This window comes from Dermacentor albipictus, chromosome 9 (genome assembly GCF_038994185.2).
Source record: "Dermacentor albipictus isolate Rhodes 1998 colony chromosome 9, USDA_Dalb.pri_finalv2, whole genome shotgun sequence".
NCBI lineage: Eukaryota > Metazoa > Arthropoda > Arachnida > Ixodida > Ixodidae > Dermacentor > Dermacentor albipictus.
The window spans coordinates 92568391-92593242 of NC_091829.1; the positions used below are offsets into that span (position 1 = coordinate 92568391).

The following is a 24852-nucleotide window of genomic DNA, read 5'->3' on the forward strand; positions in this document are numbered from 1 at the left end:
GCCGCGCATATTCTTGGTCACGTCGTGCTTGAAACGTCATCCGTGCCTCATTTACATGCGCGTCACGCTTAAACTTGCAGCTTAGCGTGAGAATCAGCGTGGAATTTTTAATAGTGTAGGTGCGTCCAGCCACTTCAAATCCCGGTAGAGCCATTTGATCGTGTCGGCTTGGACCTTCTTGGATCTTTTCTGCAATGGGCGTCGGAAAACACGTTGTTTGCCGTCGCTTTGGCTACGCGACCAGATACGCCATTACATGCGCTCTCCCAAACAACTGTGTAAGAGATGTAGTAGATTTCCTACAACACAATGTCACTTTGATGCATGGAGCGCCACGTCCAATGCTCACAGACCAAGGTCATACCGTCTTATCCAAGGTCATTGATGATCTCATGCACATCTGCTCTATCCAGCATCAGCTTACTTACTACCTCCTACCATCGAGAAACTAACGGCCTGACCGAGCGATTGAACCAGACCCTCACAGTTATGCTTAAAAATAGGTTTCTGCGATCACCGCAATTGGGACTTTGCTTTACCTTAAATATTTTAGCTTATCATTCTTCTTGTTATCACCAAGGTCGGCCATTCCGCGTTTTGTCTGTTATGTGGCCGTGAATCCCCACCACAAGTAGACACCTTCCTGTTATCGATCACTCGCACTGACCACGCTCGACAACTGGAAGCGTCGCTACTACATCTGTCACCTTGACGTAAAGATTTAGTCAGGTGCCCTAGCGCTGCTTTGCTCGCTTTCCTCTCGAGCAGCTCATTGCATGTAACACCTCTCTTGTTAAAAAGACCCATATCATGTGGCTTGCCAAGTAACTCATGTTAGCTACGAAGTCGTTCCAACCAGCCTCACAACATCCTCCGCTTCGGCCCCCAGTGATATAGGCCACGGTGCAGACGCAAGCACTAATGCTCTGTCCTTGCGCCAGTTATATAACGGGACCGCGACGACACTTTTGCCGCCGCGGATTGGGTTGTGATACGACAGGTGCGAGAGCAAGCGGGTAAGTCGATAGTCTGACTGTCAGGAGAAACAAATGGACCTGGGCTGGCCATGTAATGCGTAGCGTGGGTTGCCGGCGCACCAGTAGACTTACCGAATGGGTGCCCAGAGAAGGGCAGCATAGTCGAGGATGGCCAAAAACGAAGGGGTGTAATGCACTTGACAAGTTTGCAGGAGCAGGTTGGGATCATTTGGGGCAGGACAGGAGTAATTATATATCGCAGGGAGATACCTTCATCCTGCAGTAGACATAAAAATAGAGTGATGTTGATGATGACAACAGGCGCTTAAGAGACATGGCGCAAGCAAACACGAAAGCGGACACCTGAGCGTGGTACGAGCTCGTTTACATCTTGTCTCTGGCTGCGCATCTCTAGTAAGTAAATAAAAATAAGTTCCTTTGTGTCCCCCCGCATGTAACAGCATAATGAATTGATCACTGGCACAATGACTATTTAGGCCTTAAGATTCTATCTTTTTATATTGGGCGCCGCATTGTTGGGCTATTAAATGAGCACTTTGCCAGTTTTCTGCAAATTTACGTCGAATAACATGGCTGTGGAACATTGAACGCATCCGTAAAATAATTTCCAGTTATAGAAATGGACTACATAGTAACGCGAATTCCGTTGTGGCCGACACAAGGTGGCAACGCTAAAATCCCTACACAGCGGTACTCAAAACGCTTCCGTGAGATACTCTATACTGCCGGTGAACCGAAAGTTGGGTAAGTTCATTAGGGATAGTAGTGTTGCCTGCGCCTGGTTTGTCACCCGTGGCCTTCTTTATTATCTGTATGTTTTCGCATAGCCCACAACTCGAATCCACATTGTCATGCCGTATACCCGCGAAAAACAATCTGTGGCAATGAAGGGAAAGCTTCGAGGGCTGAGCTTCTGCAGATGTGTTAACGCGTGAAGTAATCAGGCCGCTACCTGACTAGTACCAGATGCTACGTGGGGGCCTTTCGCGTTTGCCAACACCGCCCAAAGAGAAAGCCTCCAAAATAGGCAAATTCAATACTAAGTCGTGCCATTTGTCCTAATTAGGCTTTGTAAATCAGTGGCTTCTGTGCTCTTTTCGCGAGGTTAAACTAACGTGGATGAAAATAGGGGGCTGTTTTCTCAAGTGCTCTCACTCGCTCGCTCTTTTCCTTCGTAACCTTCCTGTCATGGCAACAGGAAGTTCTCAAGAAAGGTCCAATGTCAAAACTGAGTTCTGAATTTAACTCGAACCAGTGCACAGCAAAATATATTACTCTCAGCACGGTGATAACAGCTAGCACACTGGTCGATGCTTGAAAGAGTACGCATTTGGGCTGGTTGGTTCATGATTACGAGCAATAAAAACAGCGGTAAACGACGGGACGAGTGAAGGGACACAGACAACGGGCCGTTGCCTGTGTCCCTTCACTAGTCCCGTCGTTTAGCGCTGTTTTTATTGCTGATGCTTCAAAATTTAGTTTCCTAAATCGGAAGCGTCGGCTATTCATATACGGCGCAATGAACCTTACAGTGCACTCAGTTGTGCTCGAACAATTTTAGAATGCACACCACCCTTTGTGTCGCGCATGTAATCTGATCACTGAAGAAAGGTGCAGCTACAACATAGGCAAGAGAGATAACCAGCGAAACTTCCTATATATAAAGGAGCGCCTCCCGCTGAGCAATAAATTTAAAATTTCCTATAAGGAGATAGACCCTGTTACCTGAAAACATAGGTAGGTGCACGTCTCTTCCTCTCTTCCTTTCAGTGTTTTCCTTCGCACCTTGAATTAATGAATGACTACACTAATGACCTTTTCGAGAGAGATGCCTGGACGAATGTTCGCAGAGTCGTAGACTGCACACTTGCGATCATGTGTTCAACTCGCGCAGCACTCTTCCCGAGCGCGATGCAGAGCAATTACATGGTGATAAACACCATGAACCAGTTTGTCTTCCGTGTGACCGAGGACTACAGCTTCTCATGGCGAGGCATCGGCCCCATGCGGCCCTTCCAGATGGCGCTGCACGACTCCCGCAATGCCGAAGTGCTGCGGCTTGACCGGCCTCTTCGCTGTGATTCATGTCTGTGCTTTTGCTGCCTCCAGGTACGTATATATCGCCAACGTTGCGTAAGGCTATAGTTTGGCTGTAGAAAGTGTGCATACTCCATTCAGAAATGCGGAAACTTGAGGCCTTTCTGTCGCGTCCCACACAATGCCCTCTCGAGCTATCTGCACGTCGCAACAAGAGCAACCTTACGGATGTCATTATCCAAGACCCCGGCTAAAGAATTGCACAAACTGAAGCGCTTGCGTTGGATCTACCGTGATACAGTCCAGAGGAGATCGAGGCATAGTGGTCGAAGGAAGGTAAGGAGAGGAGGCAGAGTAATGCTGCAAACGGCCACGTCACGAGATGAGGGAAGAACAGCGTTGACACTCTTAGCTCACAGCTCCCATACATGGTGGGCATGTGCGACTGGCAAAAGACGACGCAAGAAGGAAAGAAAACTACTACCTGACACGACAGCCCTTGCGGGTAAATTTAGGTTTAGAGTACGGTACGGTAAGTTCACGTAATTTGTGGGCCGTACAACAACAAACCTCGCCAGCTTGATGGCCTACTTATAGGAAGCAGTGGAAAACAGGAGTCGACTACTCAAAGTGTTGCTCCCAAAACTTTGCGAAACTGGTGTTTCATGACCTTTTTTACCTCTCTATCGGGACTACCTGTCCGACCGCATATGTTTTGTCAGTTCCAACGGGCCGTCCTCAAGCACGCCCATAGCTACCAGTACAGTGCAGCAGGGCTCTGTGGACCGCTTTTTTACCGTCTCTGTAAATGATGTATCCACAGTCGTAAAGAATTTCCTTCCGTTATGCGCATGACAAACATATCTTTTTTTTAAATTCGCAGCCTTTGAGACGGCACTCTACTTGAACAAGAGGCATCTGCATTTGCGATGGGTGCGTGTAAAAGAAACTAGTGCAAAATGACCGAAAGGCTTAAGTGATGTCACGTACACTCAAGACCTATGAGTTGCATAATGTTTACAAACAGCGCTAAAACGTACGCCGGACAACACAATAGAGAATGGGAGGAAGAATGGGTTCGGCTGGAAAGCGCCGTGTTTGTTCCATCCTCTATTCCGTTGCGCAGTGTTTTTAGCGCTGTTTTTTGAATATTGTGAAACCAACCAACCCGCCAAATATGTCGTTTTTCAGATGAGTTACGTTCCCCTTGCCACCTGGCCAGAGCCACACACTTTCTATAGTGGGAAGTTGGAATCTTGGAATCATGTTCAATTCCAACCTCACATTCTCAACTCCCACACATTATATCACTAAGCGCGGTCGGCACACAAAAGGTGCAGCAAGTAGAATCGTGGGGGAGTGCAGAAATGTAGGTGTATTACTTAAGCTGCACACCTCCATTTCGGACTTCGGTTGGAATATGTCGCTGTCGTTTGGAACACCATTTGCAGGTCTAAAGGAAATTGAGTAGTCATGAGTTCAAAGAAATTTTTTTCTCTCTACCTGCATATCGCTGCTTCAAGCAAGTCGTTCACGAACACCAGTCTCGCGCTCAGCCCACCCTTGGCCTAGAACACCTGCACCGCTGACGTACGAAATCTGAGTTAACTTGCTTACTCAACGTTGTAAATGGTCTCATTGAACACGAGGAAATATTGGATACCGACAGTATAAAAATTCCGCGTAAATAACTAAGGTGTCTTGACCGTTCCGGGTGTACACCTTTCGCGTCTCAAAGAATTGCTTGACCAGGGTGCTCCATCCCTGCAGCAAACACTCACAAGCAACTGACATACTTCAAAGACATCTGCACACTTTGTAAGCCGCTCTCAAATCAATTTCATGACCTGTTTCTAAAAATGGTGTTGTTAGGTTACACTCAAATCAATTTCATGACCTGTTTCTAAAAATGGCCTTGTTGTTAGGTAGAAGAGATGGAGGGGGGAGGGGGGGGAGTGGTGTGCTCCGGCAGCAACTGCGCATTTCGCTACTGTCCATAAGGGGAACTGACGATCGCGGCTCAATCATAATCATCAGCAGCAGACTGGTTACGCCCACTGCAGCGCAAAGGTCTCTCCCATACTTCTCCAACTACCCCGGTCATGTACTAATTGGGGCCATGTCGTCCTTGCAAACTTCTTAATCTCATCCGCCCACCTAACTTTCTGCCGCCCCCTGCTACGCTTCCCATCCCTTGGAATCCAGTCCCTAACCTTTAATGACCATCGGTTATCTTCCCTCCTCATTACATGTCCTGCCCATGCCCATTTCTTTTTCTTGATTTCAACTAAGATATCATTAACTCCCGTTTGTTCCCTCACCCAATCTGCTCGTTTCTTATCCCACAATGTTACACATATCATTTTTCTTTCCATAGCTCGTTGCGTCACCCTCAATTTAAGTAGAACTCTTTTCGTAAGCCTCCAGGTTTCTGCCTCGTATGTGAGTACTGGTAAGGCACAGCTGTTATACACTTTTTTCATGAGGGATAATGGCAACCTGCTGTTCATGATCTGAAAATGCCTGCTAAAAGCACCCCAGCCCATTATTATTATTCTGATTATTTCAGTCTCATGATCCGGATCCGCGGTCACTACCTGCCCTAAGTATATGCATTCCCTTGCCACTTGCAGTGCCTCGCTACCTATCGTAAACTACTGTTCTCTACCGAGACTGTTAAACATTAGTTTACTGCAGAATAATTTTTAGACACAACCTTCTGCTTTGCCTCTGCAGATCAGTGAGCATGCATTGCAATTCGTCCCCGGAGTTACTAAGCAAGGCAATATCATCAGCTAATTGCAAGTTACTAAGGTGTTCTCCATTAACTCTTATACCCAAATCTTGTCAATCCAGGTCTCCGAATCTAGGTCTCGCGGCTCAATATCACACCTCATATATGATGAACAACAGGAAGGCAGTGCGGAAGGGAGGGGGGATGGCTTCGACTCCGCGAACAAGTGCATATATTGCGTGGCCGCGGTCCGTCGCATGCGCCGTCGCTTGAAGTGAACGTGCAGACGGCTCATAGCATTGTGCGCGCTTGGCTCTCGCCGTTCTTGCGTTGAAGCGATGTGACGAAGGCCATTTCGATCGCTGCTGCTGCCACACTTGCTCGCACCATCGTTCTGACAGCGAGTCTCCGCGCTCATCAACTGCAATGCGTTGACGTTCGTTTGTGCGCGCCGAACACTAAGCTTGTTAACTGTATTAGTAAGCGAAAATTTCCAAGTTTATACGGCCGTTAAAACTACTATCCTTACTTCGTGTAGCTGCGTACGAATTCGCTATCGCAATCGACGCTTGACCTTTCATGCGAACCTGCGATACTTTTGGAAATCCAATTGTATATAATGTGCACTTATATTTCTGTTTGTTGATATGTATAGGAATGCGTATGATCATTCCTAAGTGCTTAGCGGAATTTTTAGAAATCACCTGTTGCAGATAACATAAATCGCCTTTGAGCTAGGTTATTCCGAAGCGGTCATAATTTGCAGGGGAAATCAAAACGCATAATCAACTAATTCAAAAGCTTTGCAGTCGTCGTGGTAATTTCAATTTACGAATTGTATCCAGTGAGGTTGCCCGATGTATCAATTTGGAATGAATTTAAAGAATGACACCAATTTGCAGATATGCGCCATTACTATACCGCACGATTGCACGGTTGTTCCACTTGCGTGTTTAACAGAACGGAATGTTGTGCACTGAAGCACAACAGTAAGTTTTATGCCCATGTATTTTGTCACACACGAATCATATGTTGAAATTAGTGTCCCCCTGGATATTCATTCAAAGTGGTATGATACGTCTTGCAAAGTCAGCGGCTCCAAATAGACAATTCCAATGAGCCGTAATGTAATTAAAATGTGAATAAGTGAGCTTTTCTTAAACATTTGAATAACTGTTTCGATTCCTCGTACATGTTCTCCCATTCAAATAATCCATTTCAAAGACAATAATTATGCTAAGTTTTCAAAATTTTAAAACTTACAAACAATAACCCCCTGTATGGCTGTTTACATACGCCACTACCTTGAAACCGATGTTGTTCCCAAACACATCAATAAAATTGATTATCATCGGGATCATGATCGTTATTACTATTGTAGGGGTTGAAGGGCGGACTCCGGGATGAAAAACAAACTTGGGAGGGTTTATTTTACATTATATACAGGGAGGTGAGAGTCAAGTAACAGTCGTACAGTCATTACAGGCGGCAGCAACTCGGACGCTGCGGCCCGGGGCAAGAAGTTCGAGAGAGGTCAATCAGGGAAATCAGGGAATGCTCTGGTCTCTGTGGAATGCTTATTTTAAACCCTTCGAGGACTGTAGGTCGCGTCATGTTCGACCAATGGGAGAGTCCGCTCAGATGACGCCATTTTCAGGCAATGGTTGGCGCCCGTATCACGTTGTCACACCCGGCGGCTCTCTGCGGTCTGGCCTCGCAGACTTGCAATGCGATTCTTCCAAGGCGGAGAATGGGGGGGGTGCTCATGCTCCATTGTCCGAGGGCCCACCTGGTCCCGGTGCTACGGCCGCGCAGCGGTAGCAAATGTCTTCTTCAAAGGCGATGAAGAGGTACGCTTGGGCCTTCCCGGCACGTCCGGCTGTCACGGCGCATTACCGCCGTCTTGATTTGGCACCCACTTTACTTCCAACAATGCCGTGCTATCCACTCGCATTCTGGAAAACTCAAGCATTGAATAGCTCCACCGGTGGCGTACGAACTTGTTTGCTCGTGAACTTGTCACCTTCAACTTGTTTGCTCGGGCGCTCCTCTGGAATGTGCTTTCCGTGTTTTCTGCGCTTCTGAATTAGCTGTGCGATTCGATGTGGTCTGGGGAACTCGAAGTAGGCGCAGGAAACAGCTCCATATCTAACAGCTCGTCCTCGCCCCGGTAATTCTGAATGGCCGGTGAACTCAATTCGCTGGCCATGAGGAACGCTGAAAGAAGCTGCAGGGTACTGGGGTCGAGCCTCGTTTGACAACCTTCGGGATCCTGGGCCCTGGAGAACATACGTCAAACATACCAAACAACACAGCGCTGCACCACGCGTAAGCGCAGGCTCTTCACCCCTGACTCGCCAGGCTATTACGGAGTCAAAATGGACCCTGATCTTTTATTTCCCCAATGTTGACAAAACAGTTCCAACCACGCTTCCAAACAGCTATCCATTTCTCCTCGAATGCCGACAAGACCAGAGTACTATTGTTGTTGCAAAAGAAAAGGTCGTTGACATTGCAAACAACAAATGAAAACAGCCGAACATAATTTAACTGGCCTAACTAAACGAACAGCATGTTTCCAATCTATCGCAGTGGCGTACTTATCGCACGTATTGATGCCACTGAATAACCTGCTCAACCTCACAAGTACGTAATCACAAGCGCACTAGCCCTGTGGTCTCCAAACAAAACGCGTACTTGCGTTGTAGGCAAACTTTTCATTTACGCTTACTCACGTTTCTTCCCTGAAAGTCCTACAGGACACGTGACTTAAACGAACAACGAAACTTGCGGGACACACACACTCCGCAGAACCCTTAAAATAATGCGTCTTTTAATAACTCGTTCCACGCATACTTATCAGAGAAGTCAGAATACGGCTGCCCTCAACACACACGAGCAACCCAGTCATAAATCTGCTTCCTTCCGTCCACACAGGACACGCGCTAATGGAACTAAGAACGCTTCTCAGTGCAAATCACGCACTTACTAAAAATCTACGCGCTTAACCTTAGAAAATTCAAAAAACACTTAAAAAGAAAGAAGGTTAAATAACACACACGCGCGTTACGATAGGCCTCTCAACTATAACCTTGACCTTCAGGTTACTCACGCATACACAAAAAAAGAAAGGCTATATACTTATTATTGAACACCTCGCGAGACTACAGGTTTACCTTAAACGCGTCTTTCAAATCTCGAGCTTCTCAAAGGAAACATAAACAGAGCTCATACCTTACACATTGAAAGAAATCCCAGTCTCAATTCGCGAAAACTTTCCGATGCTCAAAATAAAAAACAAAACACTTCATTTCTACGGAAGCGCTCTTGGCCTCCTTTCCCAAACGTTTTCGACTGACTCATACTTTCAGTCGGACTCGAGGTGGTCGCGGTTTCAAAGCTACTCTGGCTACGGAGGAACAACAAAAGGGCTGACTCACTATCAGCTCCTTCAAGACGTTACAGACCCCTGCCAATTTGCGTCCTCGCGCCCCGCTTTCAACACGAACTCGATTGACCGCGTCGCTACTCCCCACCTGGTCTCGGCCTGCCACCTTGCGTTTCTTCGAACTGCACGCTGAGCTATGAAAAGAACTACGGAACGACGAGGAGTTTAACTGCCCCGTGCCCTTTGTCCGCGTCCGTGCAGAACATGCTTCGCGGTCCCCTTTTGACCGGTGGCTCGAACGTTTTCGATGCGTCAACATCGTCCATGACGACTGCATCTTTTTCCTCGCACCCTGCCCTGTTGGGTTTCTCGCCATCTTTGGCGGCGCTACATTAGTTACCGTCTTTCGGTCTTTACCGCGCTTCTTTTTACGTCGCTTTCTCTTTGCACTCGCTTTCATGTCGCCTTCTCGTGCCTCGTGCAGGCCGGTACACATTTCGTTGGCCCGGATCGGTCTCTTACCCGAACAGTCTGAGTGATTTACATTTAAATCTACTATCACTTTGCCTCGACTGGCGGACAGCCCAACCGACTCTGGAACAATGCAGCAGGCTTTACTCGAGTTAGACAACTCGCACTCTTGCGAACTGCCCTCTACTACATTGCCCAGTTCACGCCGTGCATCGGCACACAGCCCGTCGGTATCGATCGCTGTCTCACGCACACAGTCCGAATGATTAATAACTGAACCATCCCTATCTAGCCTATCTAGACTGGCGGAGAGCCGCACCGATCCCTGAACAATGCAGCTGTTCTCTCGTGGACTACGGAGCTCGCCATCCCGAGAACTACTCTCAACTGCATCGTCCAGTTCGCACCTTACTTCTGCACGCAGATCTGGCTCTACATGGGTGCTCGCTTCTGTCGGGTCAGCAGTACCCTTTTCTTCGCTAGCAACCTCGCTAACATTACCAGCGACGCACACGCGCGGTAACTGTGCCAATTTGTTCGCAGCTGGCCTAGCTGTCTCCACAGTCATCTGTTGGCACAGCACCTCGTCGCCCTCACTGCGGCCTCTAACGGCCTCTGTTGCCACTAAGGCATCGTTAGCGGCTAGCCTTTTCCCTTCACTTATGAATCTGCAGCTAATCTCACAGGCACTACTCTTCTCGTCGGCTTTTGGCGAAAATCTGATAGATGATTCCTCATTCTTTCACTCTGTACTACCTGCAGAATTCTCACACAGCCGTTGTCTCTGTGCCAATAACTGATCACAATACTGTATCTCTTTGATCAGTGCTGCCTTCTCTCTCTCTCATACTTTTGCTCACGCTCACGTTCATGACGCTCACGCCTAAGAGTAAGTTCTTGAAGCTCATGCTTCCGTTCATTCTCGCGTTCTTGACGCTTACGCTCACTCTTAAGTTCACGACGCTCTCGCACACGTTCACGACGCTCACGCTCCCGCGGCTCCTGTATCACCGCCCAAGCAAGCTCAATGCTTTTGCCGTCATTGCCACTATCGTTAATCGCCTTTATGATAGCTGGCGTCTTGATCCGTTCGTCCGCCTCAACTCCCAAATCGTCGCACACCAACAAGTCCAACCTCGTCAACCTTCTAAGATCCATGGCAGCTGCCCCGACAGGTGGTTAAAACTGTTTTCCTTAATTAATTTGTGCAAACACACAATGCATCAAACTCCCGATTCCCAGAACTATCAAAATGAACACGCAACATTTGAGTCTGGCGAATCATAAGGAAAAAAAACACACGCTCACTTACGGTTGCAGCACCCTGCCATCCGGTTAATTTGTCCGCTGTTCCCGGTTCCTCCGGACTCCCTGGGTCGAAGGCTTGCTCTTCTTCGCTACTCCCAGTTTCTTCGGACCTCTTTCGACGAAGGCTCTCTCTTCTTCGCTCTTCCCGGTTCCTTACGATCTCTCTCGACGAAGGTTGATCCGTAGTGCTGTCACCAGCTGTTGCATTCGGAGGCGATCTCACCGCTGCCAACCAGATGTAGGGGTTGAAGGATGCACTCCGGGATGAAAAACAAACTTGGGAGGGTTTATTTTACATTATATGCAGGGAGGTGAGGGTCAAGTAACAGTTGTACAGTCATTACGGGCCGGCAGCAACTCGGACGCTGCGGCCCGCGGCAAGAAGTTCGAAAGAGGTCAATCAGGGAAATCAGGGAATGCTCTGGTCTCTCTGGAATGCTTCTTTTAAACTCTTCGAGGACTGGAAGCCGCGTCATGTTTGACCAATGGGAGAGTCCGCTCAGATGACGCCATTTTCAGTCAATGGTTGGCGCCCGTATCGCGTTGTCACACCCGGCGGCTCTCTGTGGTCTGGCCTCGCAGACTTGCAATGCGATTCTTCCAAGGCGGAGAATGGGGGGTGCTCATGCTCCATTGTCCGAGGGCCCACCTGGTCCCGGTGCTACGGCCGCGCAGCGGTAGCAAATGTCTTCTTCAAAGGCGATGAAGAGGTACGCTTGGGCCTTCCCGGCACGTCCGGCTGTCACGGCGCATTACCGCCGTCTTGGTTTGGCACCCACTTTACTTCCAACAATGCCGTGCTATCCCCTCGCTTTCTGGAAAACGCAAGCATTGAATAGCTCCACCGGCGGCGTACGAACTTGTTTGCTCATGAACTTGTGACCTTCAACTTGTTTGCTCGGGCGCTCCTCTGGAATGTGCTTTCCGTGTTTTCTGCGCTTCTCAATTAGCTGCGCAATTCGATGTGGTCTGGGGAACTCGAAGTAGGCGCAGGAAACAGCTCCATATCTAACAGTATTACTATACTAAGTAGCTAGGTGAGTATCATAGGAGCCCACGGAAAGTTTCGGCAGACTTAGCAACATATCTGCAGATATTGCTTATCTACAATAAACATTATTATTAGTAGCATTAGTATTATAGGACCTAGCAGAATTCTCGTTTAATGTTTGATGTGTTTGGCGTATAATGCCCAGAGGTTCCCGCGTTTTGCTTATCATTTCCTTTTGTTCTTACCTATTTTTTATGCTTATTTTTTGACGAAATGCGCGCGCGAGCCCTCGCACATCAGGGTTGCTCTGAGGCAAAGTAAATGACTAATTACTGTTATCATTCTCTTTCTTGGGTGCAGACAATGGACGTGCGTGACGCTTCAGGTGCAACCATCGGCTCCCTCCGGATGGAGTTCACCCTGATATATCCAAAGTTCTCAGTGCTGGACAGCGAGAAAAACGCTGTCCTGCTGATTATCGGGCCCTGCTGCACGAGGCCCATCTGTTGTGAGGACGTGGAGTTCGATATCGTAACCATGGACGGCGTCACGAAGATTGGCACGATAACGAAGGTCTGGGGCGGAACGTACAAGGAAGTCTGCACCGTAGCCGACAACTTCGCGATCACCTTCCCCTTGGATTTGGAAGTGAAGATGAAGGCCGTGCTGCTAGGTGCCGTCATTCTACTCGTGAGTGGATGGTTGATTGATTCTCCGATCTTGGCGCTGTGGAGCGCGACTAATTTAAACGACCTGGTGATTATTGCTTACACTGAAAGCTTAGTGCACGACCGTTCTTGCATTTAGCCTCCACCACTACGCAACCACCGCTGCCATGGAGTTGAACCGGCGACTTCATGCACAGCAGTGGAACGCATCAGCCAGTGAGTGGCCGCGGTGGGTAACTGCAAGTGGATGGGAGCAAGCTCACACACACTCAGACCAGATCGTCGGAGCTTGACAGTGGGCGGAAAAACGCACCCTCACAACACTGCTCGCGGAGGGCTATCCTTCCAGCGGCAGCATTGTCCGTACCTCACTTTTCTGGAGACAATGGCTTTCGCAATGTTTGGAGAGACTATAGCACAGTACGCGTCGGCTTGTCAGCGTTTCAGCACAGTGCCGAGCACTCGCCGCCCTGAGCCGGGTGTCAGGAAGGCGTTTGGCCGTAGTTCAAGCGAAATCTCGCGAAAATCGTTGTAATCTCCAAAGGCGAATGACCGAGAATGCCGCCCCTGGAATCTTACATATAATAACAGTGTGAATATGGCTAGTTACTGCAATCATTTGCGAGTTCCCACTGATGGCCTTTCCGCAAGGAACATTACTAGATGTTGCTCTCTATTGCCTGTTCGTCGCCCACTAGGCTAATATACATGCAGCATCCTTTTAGTGCGTTAAGATTAGGAGCGACAACGTGGAAAAATGTATGCGTGCGAAATACAGGAAACCGGTCATGGAGTAGAAGTAAAATATATATTGTGAAAAGGCGTGGGGAGCTTATTCAAAAGGCTCGGCGCGAAAGCATTGCATGGGACGAGACCCCCCGGAGTGCTTACTGTAATTTCTACTTCCCACGGTGCTTATTATTGTTATTGTTTATTATTTATAATAAACAACCTGGCTGCACCAAGATATTGCCTACAATGAAATCGCTTCCTTAGCGGGCAGCTATATTGTATACGGCTGTGATCGCAAGGATAAAAGAGCAGGCGGTGTCCCTTCCGCAATTAAAGAAACGATCACTTCACACATCACTAACACAAATTGTGATCTAGAGGTTCTTTGGGCCGTATGTCTCAGCAACTCTGGGAATGTCTTGATTAGTATTTGTTACCGGCCTCCTGATCCCACTCGTTGCTTCACTAATGAACTCCAGTCTAGCATCGAGAAAGACACACAGTTCGAATAACTTCACTTTTCTTGGCCATTTATTTCTTCCTATAATCGATTGGCCACAATGGTCTCCATTATGTCTTTTCTCAACGAAGTTCATGAAGCTGCCATAGACTACAATGTATCCCTGATTTTTCTTTATCCGACTCGAGGCACTAACCCGTGAGACCAAATTCACATGAACGTCCCAGGGGCTACGGTAGAGGTTGCACATCTAGATGGTTTTAGTGATAAGAATTTGCTCTAAATAACAATTGGTGTTCCTTTACACTTTACGGGAGCAACAAAAAAAGTCAATACGCGAATATAACAAGGACAATTATGCCGAAATTAACCGAGAACTTGATTCCTTCTTTAACCATACACTTTTTCCCTAATTTTACACAAGGCCTATTGAATATTACTGGTTAATGATCAAAGGCAAGCCATGCGCGTTCTTCGAACAACACACGCCTCTAATAAAATGAACAGCAGAGAAAAACAATGCATGCTTAACCGAAAATCTTCGTACGCTCCGTAATAATAAGCATCTATTTAAAGCCGTAAAACATTTGCGCAGACTGTCAGCTTGGGAAAAATATAACAACTGCGCAAAAACTACTGCCAAGCTCTTTCTGCTGCTGAAATAAATATTTTGCACAAGACAATCCCTCGCTGCTCAAATCTAAGCCCGAAAAATTCTGCCTAATTTGTCTCCAAATAGTCACGATAAATACATCACCTTGCACACTGGTAACAGTGCTCCTCTTTCAGAAAACGAGTGTCCATCGGTTTTCCATAGTTTATTTTCATCTACTTACACGATGGAAAGTGTAGATGATCCGCCAGAGTTTAGGGATCCATACTAACATATGTGGCACCCTTAGATACGACAATTGATAGTCTCGCGCTTTTTAATAACCTCAAACTCCCCACTTCAGCTGGTATCGATAATGAGTTCCGCAATTCTAAAATATACAGTTGAGGTTTCAAGAAAGATTCTATTTCACGTTTTCGAGGAGTCCCTAATAACTGGTCAGATTCCCAATGAGTGGAAGACGGCCAAAGTAGTACCTATATTTAAAAATGCGACAGAAGCCTAGTTAAAATCTATCAATCCCATTTCAGTAATTTTAAGTTGTAAACTGATGGAACATATTATCGCGTCCCATGTAATCATCCTTTGGAATCTAGTAAGTTCTTCTCAGTAAGTAGCATTGGTTCAGAAGAGCTTTGTTTTGTGAGACGCAACCACTACATTTAACGACGTATCTGCGCTTTTACATGGACTGAACCTTACAAAGTGACTGTATCTTTGTTATTTTTTAAAAGCAATTGACCGCGTACTCCATTGTCACCTCTCCATAAATATATGCGCATTGAAACTTGATTCACTGGCCTTACCTTTGCTCCGAAGTTTTCTTTTTAACAGGCATCAATTTATTGTCGTTAACAAATCTTTTTGTCACTTTCCAATGTTTCCTCAGGCGTACCAGAGCATAGCGTACTTTGTCCCTTACTATGCAAGGTATATATATATAGGGTCCCTTGGTCCCTATATATTGCTACGGAACAATATGCGCGATCACGAAAAGGCGAGCAGTGTGAAGACGACGACGACGATTAGAAGCTGGCGCGGGCTGTTGCCTCTTGGCCAAGCGCAGCGTAATTTCTTGAAAATATACTTGTACATAGCTTTTCGTCTGTGTCTTCCTACGTAACATATCTGGTGGAGGTGGACGTTCCCTGTACCTCGTCACGGAGCTTCACAGTGGACGGTACGTCGAGCCTTCCTTCATGGCTCGCGGCGACGACAATCGGACTCCCCCGGCTCCGACACCTGCTGCCTCTTCGACGACCTACATCACTCTCCCCGCTCCCCCTGATCCTGGCGTATTCTCGGGCAAAGATGGGGAAGACGTCGATGACTGGATCAGCCTGTATGAACACGTCAGCCGCAATAACCGGTGGGACCCTACTATTATGCTCGCCAACGTAGTCTTTTACCTCGGTGGCACACCTAGAGTTTGGTATCACACGCACGAAGATGAGCTCACCAGTTGGGATTCACTTAAGACACAGCTTCGAGACTTGTTCGGCAACCCCTACGGTCAAAAACTTGCTGCGCAGAAGGCGCTTTCCGGCCGTGTGCAGACGTCAACAGAGCCCTATGTCACGTACATTCAGGACGTCTTGGCTCTGTGCCGCAAAGTTGACACCCACATGACTGAGTCCGACAAGGTTGCCCACATCCTCAAAGGCATTGCCGATGACGCCTTCAACTTGCTCGTTTGCAACAACGTCGCGATGGTGGATGCTGTTATAAAAGAGTGCCGCCGCCTGGAACACGCTAAAGGCCGACATATTGACCAGCAGTTTGCCCGTCTGCCCAGCACCCCAGCGACATCTTCCCGTGCCGACACTCCTCGTCCCAACAACACTGCCGATGTTACCAGGATCGTCCGGCGTGAGATCGAGGCCGCCTATCCGGCTGCCTTCGAGTCCAGTCCCACCAACACATCTGCAGTCACGGTCTCACTGACCCAGGCAGTTGTCCGTCAAGAGTTCGAAAACATAGGTCTTCACACCATCTGCTCGGCCCATCGTCCTGACACCCGCCCGGCTTCTTCGATTCCGCCCCGTCCCGCATCTTCTTACCCACCACGTTTCCGCAAGCCATCTGAATGGCGCACTGCTGACGACAAGCCCATTTGTTTCCACTGCCATCGAATCGGGCATATTTCTCGGCACTGTCGCAGTCGCTGGAATTCCCCGACCCGGTCTACTTATACTGCCTACTCTCGCCCTCCAGGTGGCCCTTCTCGTCCCTATTCCGCACGCTCCGATAACGCCGCCGCTGATTCTCCTGCACCGAACCGCTCCTATTCTCGTTCGCCTTCGCCCCAAGAATGACAATCTCGCTCTCGCCAGCCCCGTTGCTCCTATACGCCGACTCCCTTCGGACGCCGCTCCCAGCCGGAAAACTACAGACGCTGCAGCGCCTCGAGGTGACGCTGCATTGCTCCCTAAGCCGCCAAATCCTCTACTGACGTTGCCCACTCATCTGAACCTTCTTGACGTACAGGTCGACGGTGTTTCTGTGTCTCCACTCATAGACACTGGGGCGCATTTGTCCGTAATGAGCGCTGACCTTCGTAGCCGGCTCAAGAAAATTATCACGCCCGCCATGATGCCTGTTGTCCATGTCGCCGACGGCGGAACAGCCCCCGTAACTGGTATGTGTACCGCCCGCGTCTCCTTCGCCGGTCACTCAACCATCGTGCTATTCACAGTCATCGCCCACTGTCCCCACGACATCATCCTCGGCTTAGACTTCCTCTCCGCACATTCTGCGCTCATTGATTGTTCCGCCAGTACTCTCCGCCTTGACCTGCCTGTTCTGGAACCTGCTGAACCACACCCCAGTCACCTCAGTTCCGTCGACTTCGTTCGCTTGCCACCTTCGGCGCGGACCTACATTGACCTAGTGTCTTCCCCACCAGTCCCCGACGGTCACTACATCGCGGCTCCTATGCAAGACGCCCTCCTTACACACGGGATCACAGTACCTCATACAGTTTTATCCATTACGGCGAATTGTGTCTGCCTGTCAGTGGTCAACTTTGGCTTGACGACAAAAGTGCTGCCACGCGGGATGTCTCTGGCCCAGCTTTGCTCATTAGAGGATCACTCAGTAGCATCCATTGCAGTAGACGACACTTCATCCGATACTCCTCTACCATCGCAGTCGGCAAATTGCACCATCGCTGACTTACAGAAAATTATTGCGCCCGACTTGCCGCCCGAGCACGCTCGTGAACTCTACGACGTTCTGTTTTCCTACCACGATATTTTCGACTTTAACGATCGTCCTTTGGCCCAAACTACAGCTGTCAAACATCGCATTAATACCAGCGATGCCCCTCTTATTCATCGCCGCCCGTATCGAGTGTCACCAGCTGAGCGTCAAGTTATTCACGCAGAAGTTCGCAAAATGCTTTCCAAGAACACTATTGAACCATCACATAGTCCATGGGCGTCACCTGTTGTACTGGTCAAAAAGAAGGATGGCTCATGGCGCTTTTACGTGGACTATCGGCACCTTAACAGGGTTACCAAAAAGGACGTGTATCCTCTACCTCGGATTGGTGACGCCCTTGACTGCCTCCACGGTGCTCGCTATTTCTCTTGTATTGACCTTCGCTCCGGCTACTGGCAGATTTCCGTGGACGATCTCGACCGCGAGAAGACTGCTTTTGTAACACCCGACGGTCTCTATTAATTCAAAGTGATGCCGTTCGGTCTATGTAACGCCCCTGCCACTTTTGAACGCATGATGGACTCCCTTCTTCACGGTTTCAACAGGTCCACGTGCCTGTGCTACTTGGACGACGTTATCGTATTCTCCTCAACGTTCGCTACGCACCTCGACCGCCTCTCAGCAGTCATAGACGTTCTTCGTCGAGCCGGTCTGCAACTAAACGCATCGAAGTGTCAATTCGGCCGTCGCCAGATTACAGTTCTTGGACATCTCGTTGACGCGAACGGAGTGCAACCGGACCCAGGCAAGATCCATGCTGTTGCACACTTCCCTGTTTCGAAGTGTGTCAAGGATGTGCGCAGCTTCATCGGCATTTGTTCGTACTTCCGCAGTTTCGTAAGAAATTTCGCCACCATAGCACGACCACTAACCGAGCTTTTGAATAAAGACGCCCCTTTCCAGTGGGGCGATAACGAGGCTTCTGCATTCTCACATCTAATCGACATTTTCACAACGCCTCCCGTTCTGGCCCATTTCGATCCTTCTGCGCCTACCGAAGTCCGTACTGATGCCAGCGGTCATGGAATTGGCGCAGTACTGGCACAACGCCAGCGTGGCCACGACCGTGTTATCGCTTACGCCAGCAGGCTCTTCTCACCCGCGGAGGGCAACTATTCCATCACTGAGCGTGAGTGTCTGGCCTAGTTTGGGCGGTTGCGAAATGCCGCCCATACTTATATGGCCTACCCTTTTCCGTTGTCACAGACCATCACGCTCTTTGCTAGTTATGCTCACTGAAAGATCCTACAGGAAGACTTGGTCGCTGGGCCTTACGCCTCCAAGAATATTCGTATACTGTCACCTATAAATGTGGCCGACTACACAAGGACGCTGACTGCCTGTCTCGCTACCCGGTCGACGAGCCTGACGACGCTGACAGTAGTAGCGCCAACGGCATTTTCTCTGTGTCTGCCTTCGCTAACATCACCGATAAGCAGTACCGAGACCTATCGCTGCGAGCACTTGTCGAGCGTCTGCGCTCAACACCTACCGACGCATCCGTTCGCCGATATGTCCTCTAGGGCGGCATTCTGTACCGAAGTAACTTCCTCCCTGATGGCCCTGACCTTCTTCTTCTCGTGCCAAAACATGTACGACAGACTGTGCTCTTTGAGATTCATGACTCACCCACTGCAGGACATCTTGGGGTAACGCTCACGTACGACCGCATCCGCCGCCGCTTCACTTGGCCTGGTCTTGCTCGCTCCGTTCGACGCTATGTTGCTGCCTGTGATCCTTGCCAGCGACGGAAAACACCTCAGGTGCTACCTGCCGGTCATGTCCAGCCGATCACCGTCCCTGTAGAACCGTTCTTTCGTGTTGGATTACACCTGCTCGGTCCCTCTCCGACGTCATCCGCTGGGAACAAATGGGTAGCCGTCGCGACTGATTACGCCACCCGATACGCTATCACTCGGGCTCTCCGTACCAGTTGCGCCACTGACGTCGCGGACTTTCTCTTGCGTGACATTATCTTGCTTCATGGCGCCCCGCGACAGCTGCTTACTGACCGTGGTCTAAACTTCCTCTCGAAAGTTATCGCTGATATTGTGCGTTCCTGCTCCATTCAACACAAACTGACTACCTCATACCATCCGCAAACCAATGGCCTGACAGAGCAGTTAAACCGTACTGTTACCGATATGCTGTCCAAGTACGTTTCGAAAGACCACCACGACTGGGACATCGCCCTTCCTTACGTAACATTTGCGTACAATTTTTCCCGACACGACACCACCGAATTTTATCCATTTTGTCTATTGTACGGTCGCGAACCTACCTTGCCCCTAGACACGGCACTTCTCCTGCTGCGATCTCAACAAGCGAGTATGCGCGCCACGCCATCGCCCTCGCCGACCATGCACGCCAGCTTTCCCGTGCTCGACTGACGGCCTCACAAGCCACTCAGCAGTGTCAGTACAACGCCCGCCATCGTGACGTACAGTTCTCGCCTGGTGCGCTCGTGCTCCTGTGGTCGCCCTCCCGTCACGTCGGACTTTCAGAGAAGCTCCTTTCGCGATACACAGGGCCTTACCACGTGCTGCGCCAGGTGACGCTTGTGACTTACGAAATTGCTTCTGTGGGTTAAATCTCATCCTCTCCTTTGGCATCAAGTGATGTCGTGCATGTCAGTAGGCTCAAGGCCTACTACACTGCTTCCGAGTCCGATTTTAGTCGCTCCGAGACGGCGCTTTTGCAGCCGGGGGTAGTGCTACGGAACAATATGTGCGATCACGAAAAGGCGTGCAGTGTGAAGACGACGACGACGATTAGAAGCTAGCGCGGGCTGTTGCCTCTTCGCCAAGCGCACCGTAATTTCTTGTAAATATACTTGTACATAGCTTTTCGTCTGCGTCTTCCTGCGTAACAATATTAAAGACCTGCCCAATACCATCTCATCCTGCATGCTCATGTTTGGTGATGATTGCATAATACCTCGTGTAATCACCAGTCGTACAGACCACCAGACTCTTCAAGATCAGCGCAACCTATCTACCGATTGGTCGCACAAGTGGCTAATAAATTTATGCGTAGATAATTGCAAAGGGGTGCGCTGCGGTAATATAGAGGTATAACATAAACCACGCGTGCAAGAGGAGCATGGTTCGAATCCTGGTGCTGCCCAATTTTCTACCTGATTAAAGAAAAACTCCGTGGGTTCATAAAATATCATTAGCAGGCCTGGAGTACGTGCGGCCTGACCCCGATGACCAGAACCAGTAACGCACTCCCTCACCAGAGCAGGATTGGCCACCCTGGACCAGTACTTGGCCACAACCTCGTATATCAATACAACAATCAGCCCTCAGTCCCCAGCAGCTACGAAGCAAATGACCACGGTGGTGGTCAGACCTGTGACGCAGCAGATGGTGCTAAGAATCTCAGGGTATGGACAAGCCGTCATTGGAATCTGAACCTGGCAACGTTTAACGCTAGAACGTTACCTAGTGAGGCGAGTCTAGCAGTGCTATTGGAGGAATTAGCTGGCTGAAATGGGATATAAAATAGGCTAAGTGATGTTACGAGAGCAAAAGAAGCCAATACAGTGCTAAAAAGGAGGAACGTCCTGTGCTACCGGGGCTTAGTGGAGGGACGAGAACTAGAAGTCGGATTCTTGATTAATAAGTGTATAGCTGGCAACATACAGGAATTCTATAGCATTAAAGAGAGGGTGGCAGGTCTTGTTGTGAAACTTAAGAGGAACAAAATCAAGATTGTACAGGTCTACGCCCCTACATCCAGCCATGACGACCCGGAAGTCGAAAGCTTCTATGAGGACGTGGGATCGGCGATGGGTAAAGTCAAAACGAAATACACTATATTGATGGGCGACTTCAATGTCAAGGTAGGCAAGAAGCAGGCTGCAGACAACTCAGTGGGGGAATATGGCATAGGTTCTAGGAATAGCAGAGGATAGTTATTAGTAGAGTTTGCAGAACGGAATAATATGCGGGTAATGAATACCTTCTTCCGCAAAAGGATAGCCGAAAGTGGACGTGGAGGAGCCCGAATGGCGAGACTAGTTGTGAAATAGACCTCATCTCTGCGCTAACCCTGGAATCATACAAGATGTGGGCAGTGTCGGCAAGGTGCACTGCAGTGATGATAGGATGGTAAGAACTCGAATTAGCCTGGCAATGAGGAGGGAACGGAAGAAACTGGTACATAAGATGGCGATCAATGAGTTGAAGCTACAGAACAGGTATTCGGCATTACCTCAGGAAGAGGACCTTAGTGTTGAAGCAATGAAGGACAATCTCATGGGCATCATTAAGTAGTGTGCAATAGAAGTCGGTGGTAACTTCGTAAGACAGGATACCAGTAAGCTATCGCAGGAGACGAAAGGTCTGATTAAGAAACGCCATTGTATGAAAGCCTCTAACCCTACAGCTAGAATGGAACTGGAAGACCTTTCCAAATTAATCAACAAGCGTAAGACAGCTGAGATAAGGAAGTTTAATATGAATAGAATTGTACATGCTCTCAGGAACAGAGGAAGCCTAAAAGCAGTGAAGACGAAATTAGGAATTGGCAACAATCAGATGTATGCACTAAGAGACAAAGCCTGCAATAGCATTGCTAATATGGATAAGATAGTTCAAGTGGCTGAGATGTTCTATAGAGATGTATATAGTACCAGTGGCACCCACGACGATAATGGAAGAGGGATTAGTCTAGAGGAATTTGACATCCCACAAGTAACGCCGGAAGAAGTAAAGAGAGCCATGGGAGCTATGCAAAGGGGAAAGACAGCTGGGAAGGATCAACTAACATCAGATATGTTGAAGGATGGTGGACAGATTGTTCTAGAAAAACTGGCCACCCGGTACACGAAATGCCTCATGACCTTGAGCGTACTGGCATCATGGAAGAAGGCTAACATAATCCTAATCCATAAGAAAGGGGATGCCAAAGACTTGAAAAATTATAGACCGATCAGCTTATGTCCGTTGTCTACAAATAATTTACTGAGGTAATCGCAAATAGACTCAGGGACACCTTAGACTTCTGTCAACCAAAGCACCAGGCGGGATTTCATAAAGGCTACTCAACAATAGGCCATATTCATACTATCGATCGGGTGATAGAGAAATGTGCGGAATATCACCAACCCCTGTATATAGCTTTCATTGACTACGAGAAATAGTTTGATTCAGTCGAAACCTCAGCAGTCATGCAGGCATTACGGTGTCAGGGTGTAGACGAGCCGTATGTAAAAATACTGAAAGATATCTATAGCGGCTTCACAGCCACTGTAGTCGTCCATAAAGAAAGCAACAAAATCACAATAAAGAAGGGCGTCAGGCAGGGAGACATGATGCTATTCCCAGCGCGTTTACAGGAGGTATTCAGAGACCTGGATTGGGAAAAATCGGGAACAAGAGTTAATGGCGAATACCTTAGTAATTTGCGATTCGCTGATGATATTGCCTTGCTTAGTAACTCAGTGGACCAATTGCAATGCATGCTCACTGACATGGAGAGGCAAAGCAAAAAGGTGGCCCTAAAAATTAAAAAGTAATGTAAGTAAAGCAATTAAAGTAACGTAAAGTAAAAAAAACTAAAGTATTGTTTAACAGTCTCGGAAGACAACAATAGCTTAGGATAGGTAGTCAGGCACTGGAAGTTGTAAAGGAATACATCTACTTAGGGCAGGTAGTGACGCGAATCCGGATCTCGAGAATGAAATAATCAGAAAAATAAGAATGGACTGGGGTGTGTTTGGCAGGCATTCGCAAACCACGAACAGCAGGTTGCCATTATCCCTCAAAAAAAAAAGGCTATAATAACTGTGTCTTACCAGTACTCATCTGCGGGGCAGAAACCTGGAGGCTTACGAAAAGGGTTCTACTTAAATCAAGGCTGACGCAACGAGCTATGAAAAAAAGAATGACGGCTGTAGCGTTGAGGAATAAGAAAAGAGCAGATCGGGTGAGGGAAGAAACGCGAGGTAATGACATCTTAGTTGAAATCAAGAAAACGAAATGGGCATGGGCAGGACACATAATAAGGAGGGACGATAACTGACGGTCATTAAGAGTTACGGACTGGATTAAAAGAGAAGAGAAGCGTAGCAGGGAGCGGCAGGAAATTAGGCGGACGGGTGAGATTAAGAAGTTTTCAGGGACATGGCCACAATTAGCACATGACCGGGGTAGTTGGAGAAGTATGGGAGAGGCCTTTACCCTGCAATGGGTGTAGACAGGCTGATGATGATGTTGATTAATCGGAAAGTAATGTGCTTTAGCAGAGAGCGTTCTAATTTTCTCTGCAGTATAACAAGCAGCAGAGAATCCGAAGTCTCGTCATTTCAGTATCTCGGCATCACCCTCAATCCAAACTTCTCCTGGACTCCTCACATTACTAACGTGCATGCCACAGCAGCCAGGTCACTGCGGTAGTTACCTGCGAAACTCGCCTTCTCTCATTCGTAAGCTTGATTCGGAACGTTGGTTCGCCCAAAACTCGAATTGTCCTCTTCGATCTGGTCCCCCTATCAAAGTAGCATGCTAGAAGCTATACAAAGTAGAGCCGCTCGCTTCATTTTTTAAAATTACAATTACCACTGAAGCATTATACACAGCTAAGTAATCACCATGACATAGCCCTCTTGTGCTTATTCCATAAGTGCGGTGTATCTGTTCAACTAAAAATTTTAGGCATTGAAACATCACCGCACACGCCACGTAGATTACACCATAACGTAAGTTCCACGGGCATATACGGCAATACGGACGCAACGGGAGCACATGGTGTTCCCGTTGTAAAAAAAAAAGAAATTACTTTTGTTAACTCGTTAGATTATTTTCATTATTAAATTTTGTTTCTATTGTGCGCGTATGACGACATCTTTTTGTGTGTTGTTTTACTGACTTATTTATTCAGCGCTACAACCAGCCCATGGACAGATGAATTGTATCCCCCTCCCAACACACCCATTTATCGTATCTTCCATAGTGTTACTTCTCCTCAGTTGTCGAATGATTTGCTTGTTTACCATTCTTCTGTATGTTTTTTATGAAATTCGGCCACCTATCGTTTATATAACTTTTACTAATGCCCTTTACTTAACTAGCCCATCGCGTCCTGCAAGTACGCTCAAATAAATAAAATAAATATGCTTTACCCCCTCAGCCAAGAAGACATTACAACGCCGTGTGGCGTTGTCATGTTGAATTTCCTAAAGCAGTAATGCCATTTCATCACAGCATCTTTTGAGATATATTT

The 24852-nt window shown here is 48.1% G+C and overlaps 1 protein-coding gene across 1 annotated transcript in view; it reads left to right on the plus strand.

Moving 5' to 3' along the window:
- LOC135914612 (phospholipid scramblase 2-like) overlaps positions 1-24852 on the plus strand; it is a 70846-nt gene that overhangs the window by 41000 nt on the left and 4994 nt on the right. Inside the window, exons 3-4 of the mRNA XM_065447535.2 lie at positions 2893-3107; positions 12288-12617. Of these exons, the coding sequence (XP_065303607.2) occupies positions 2893-3107; positions 12288-12617 (545 nt within the window). The remainder of the gene's footprint in view (positions 1-2892; positions 3108-12287; positions 12618-24852) is intronic.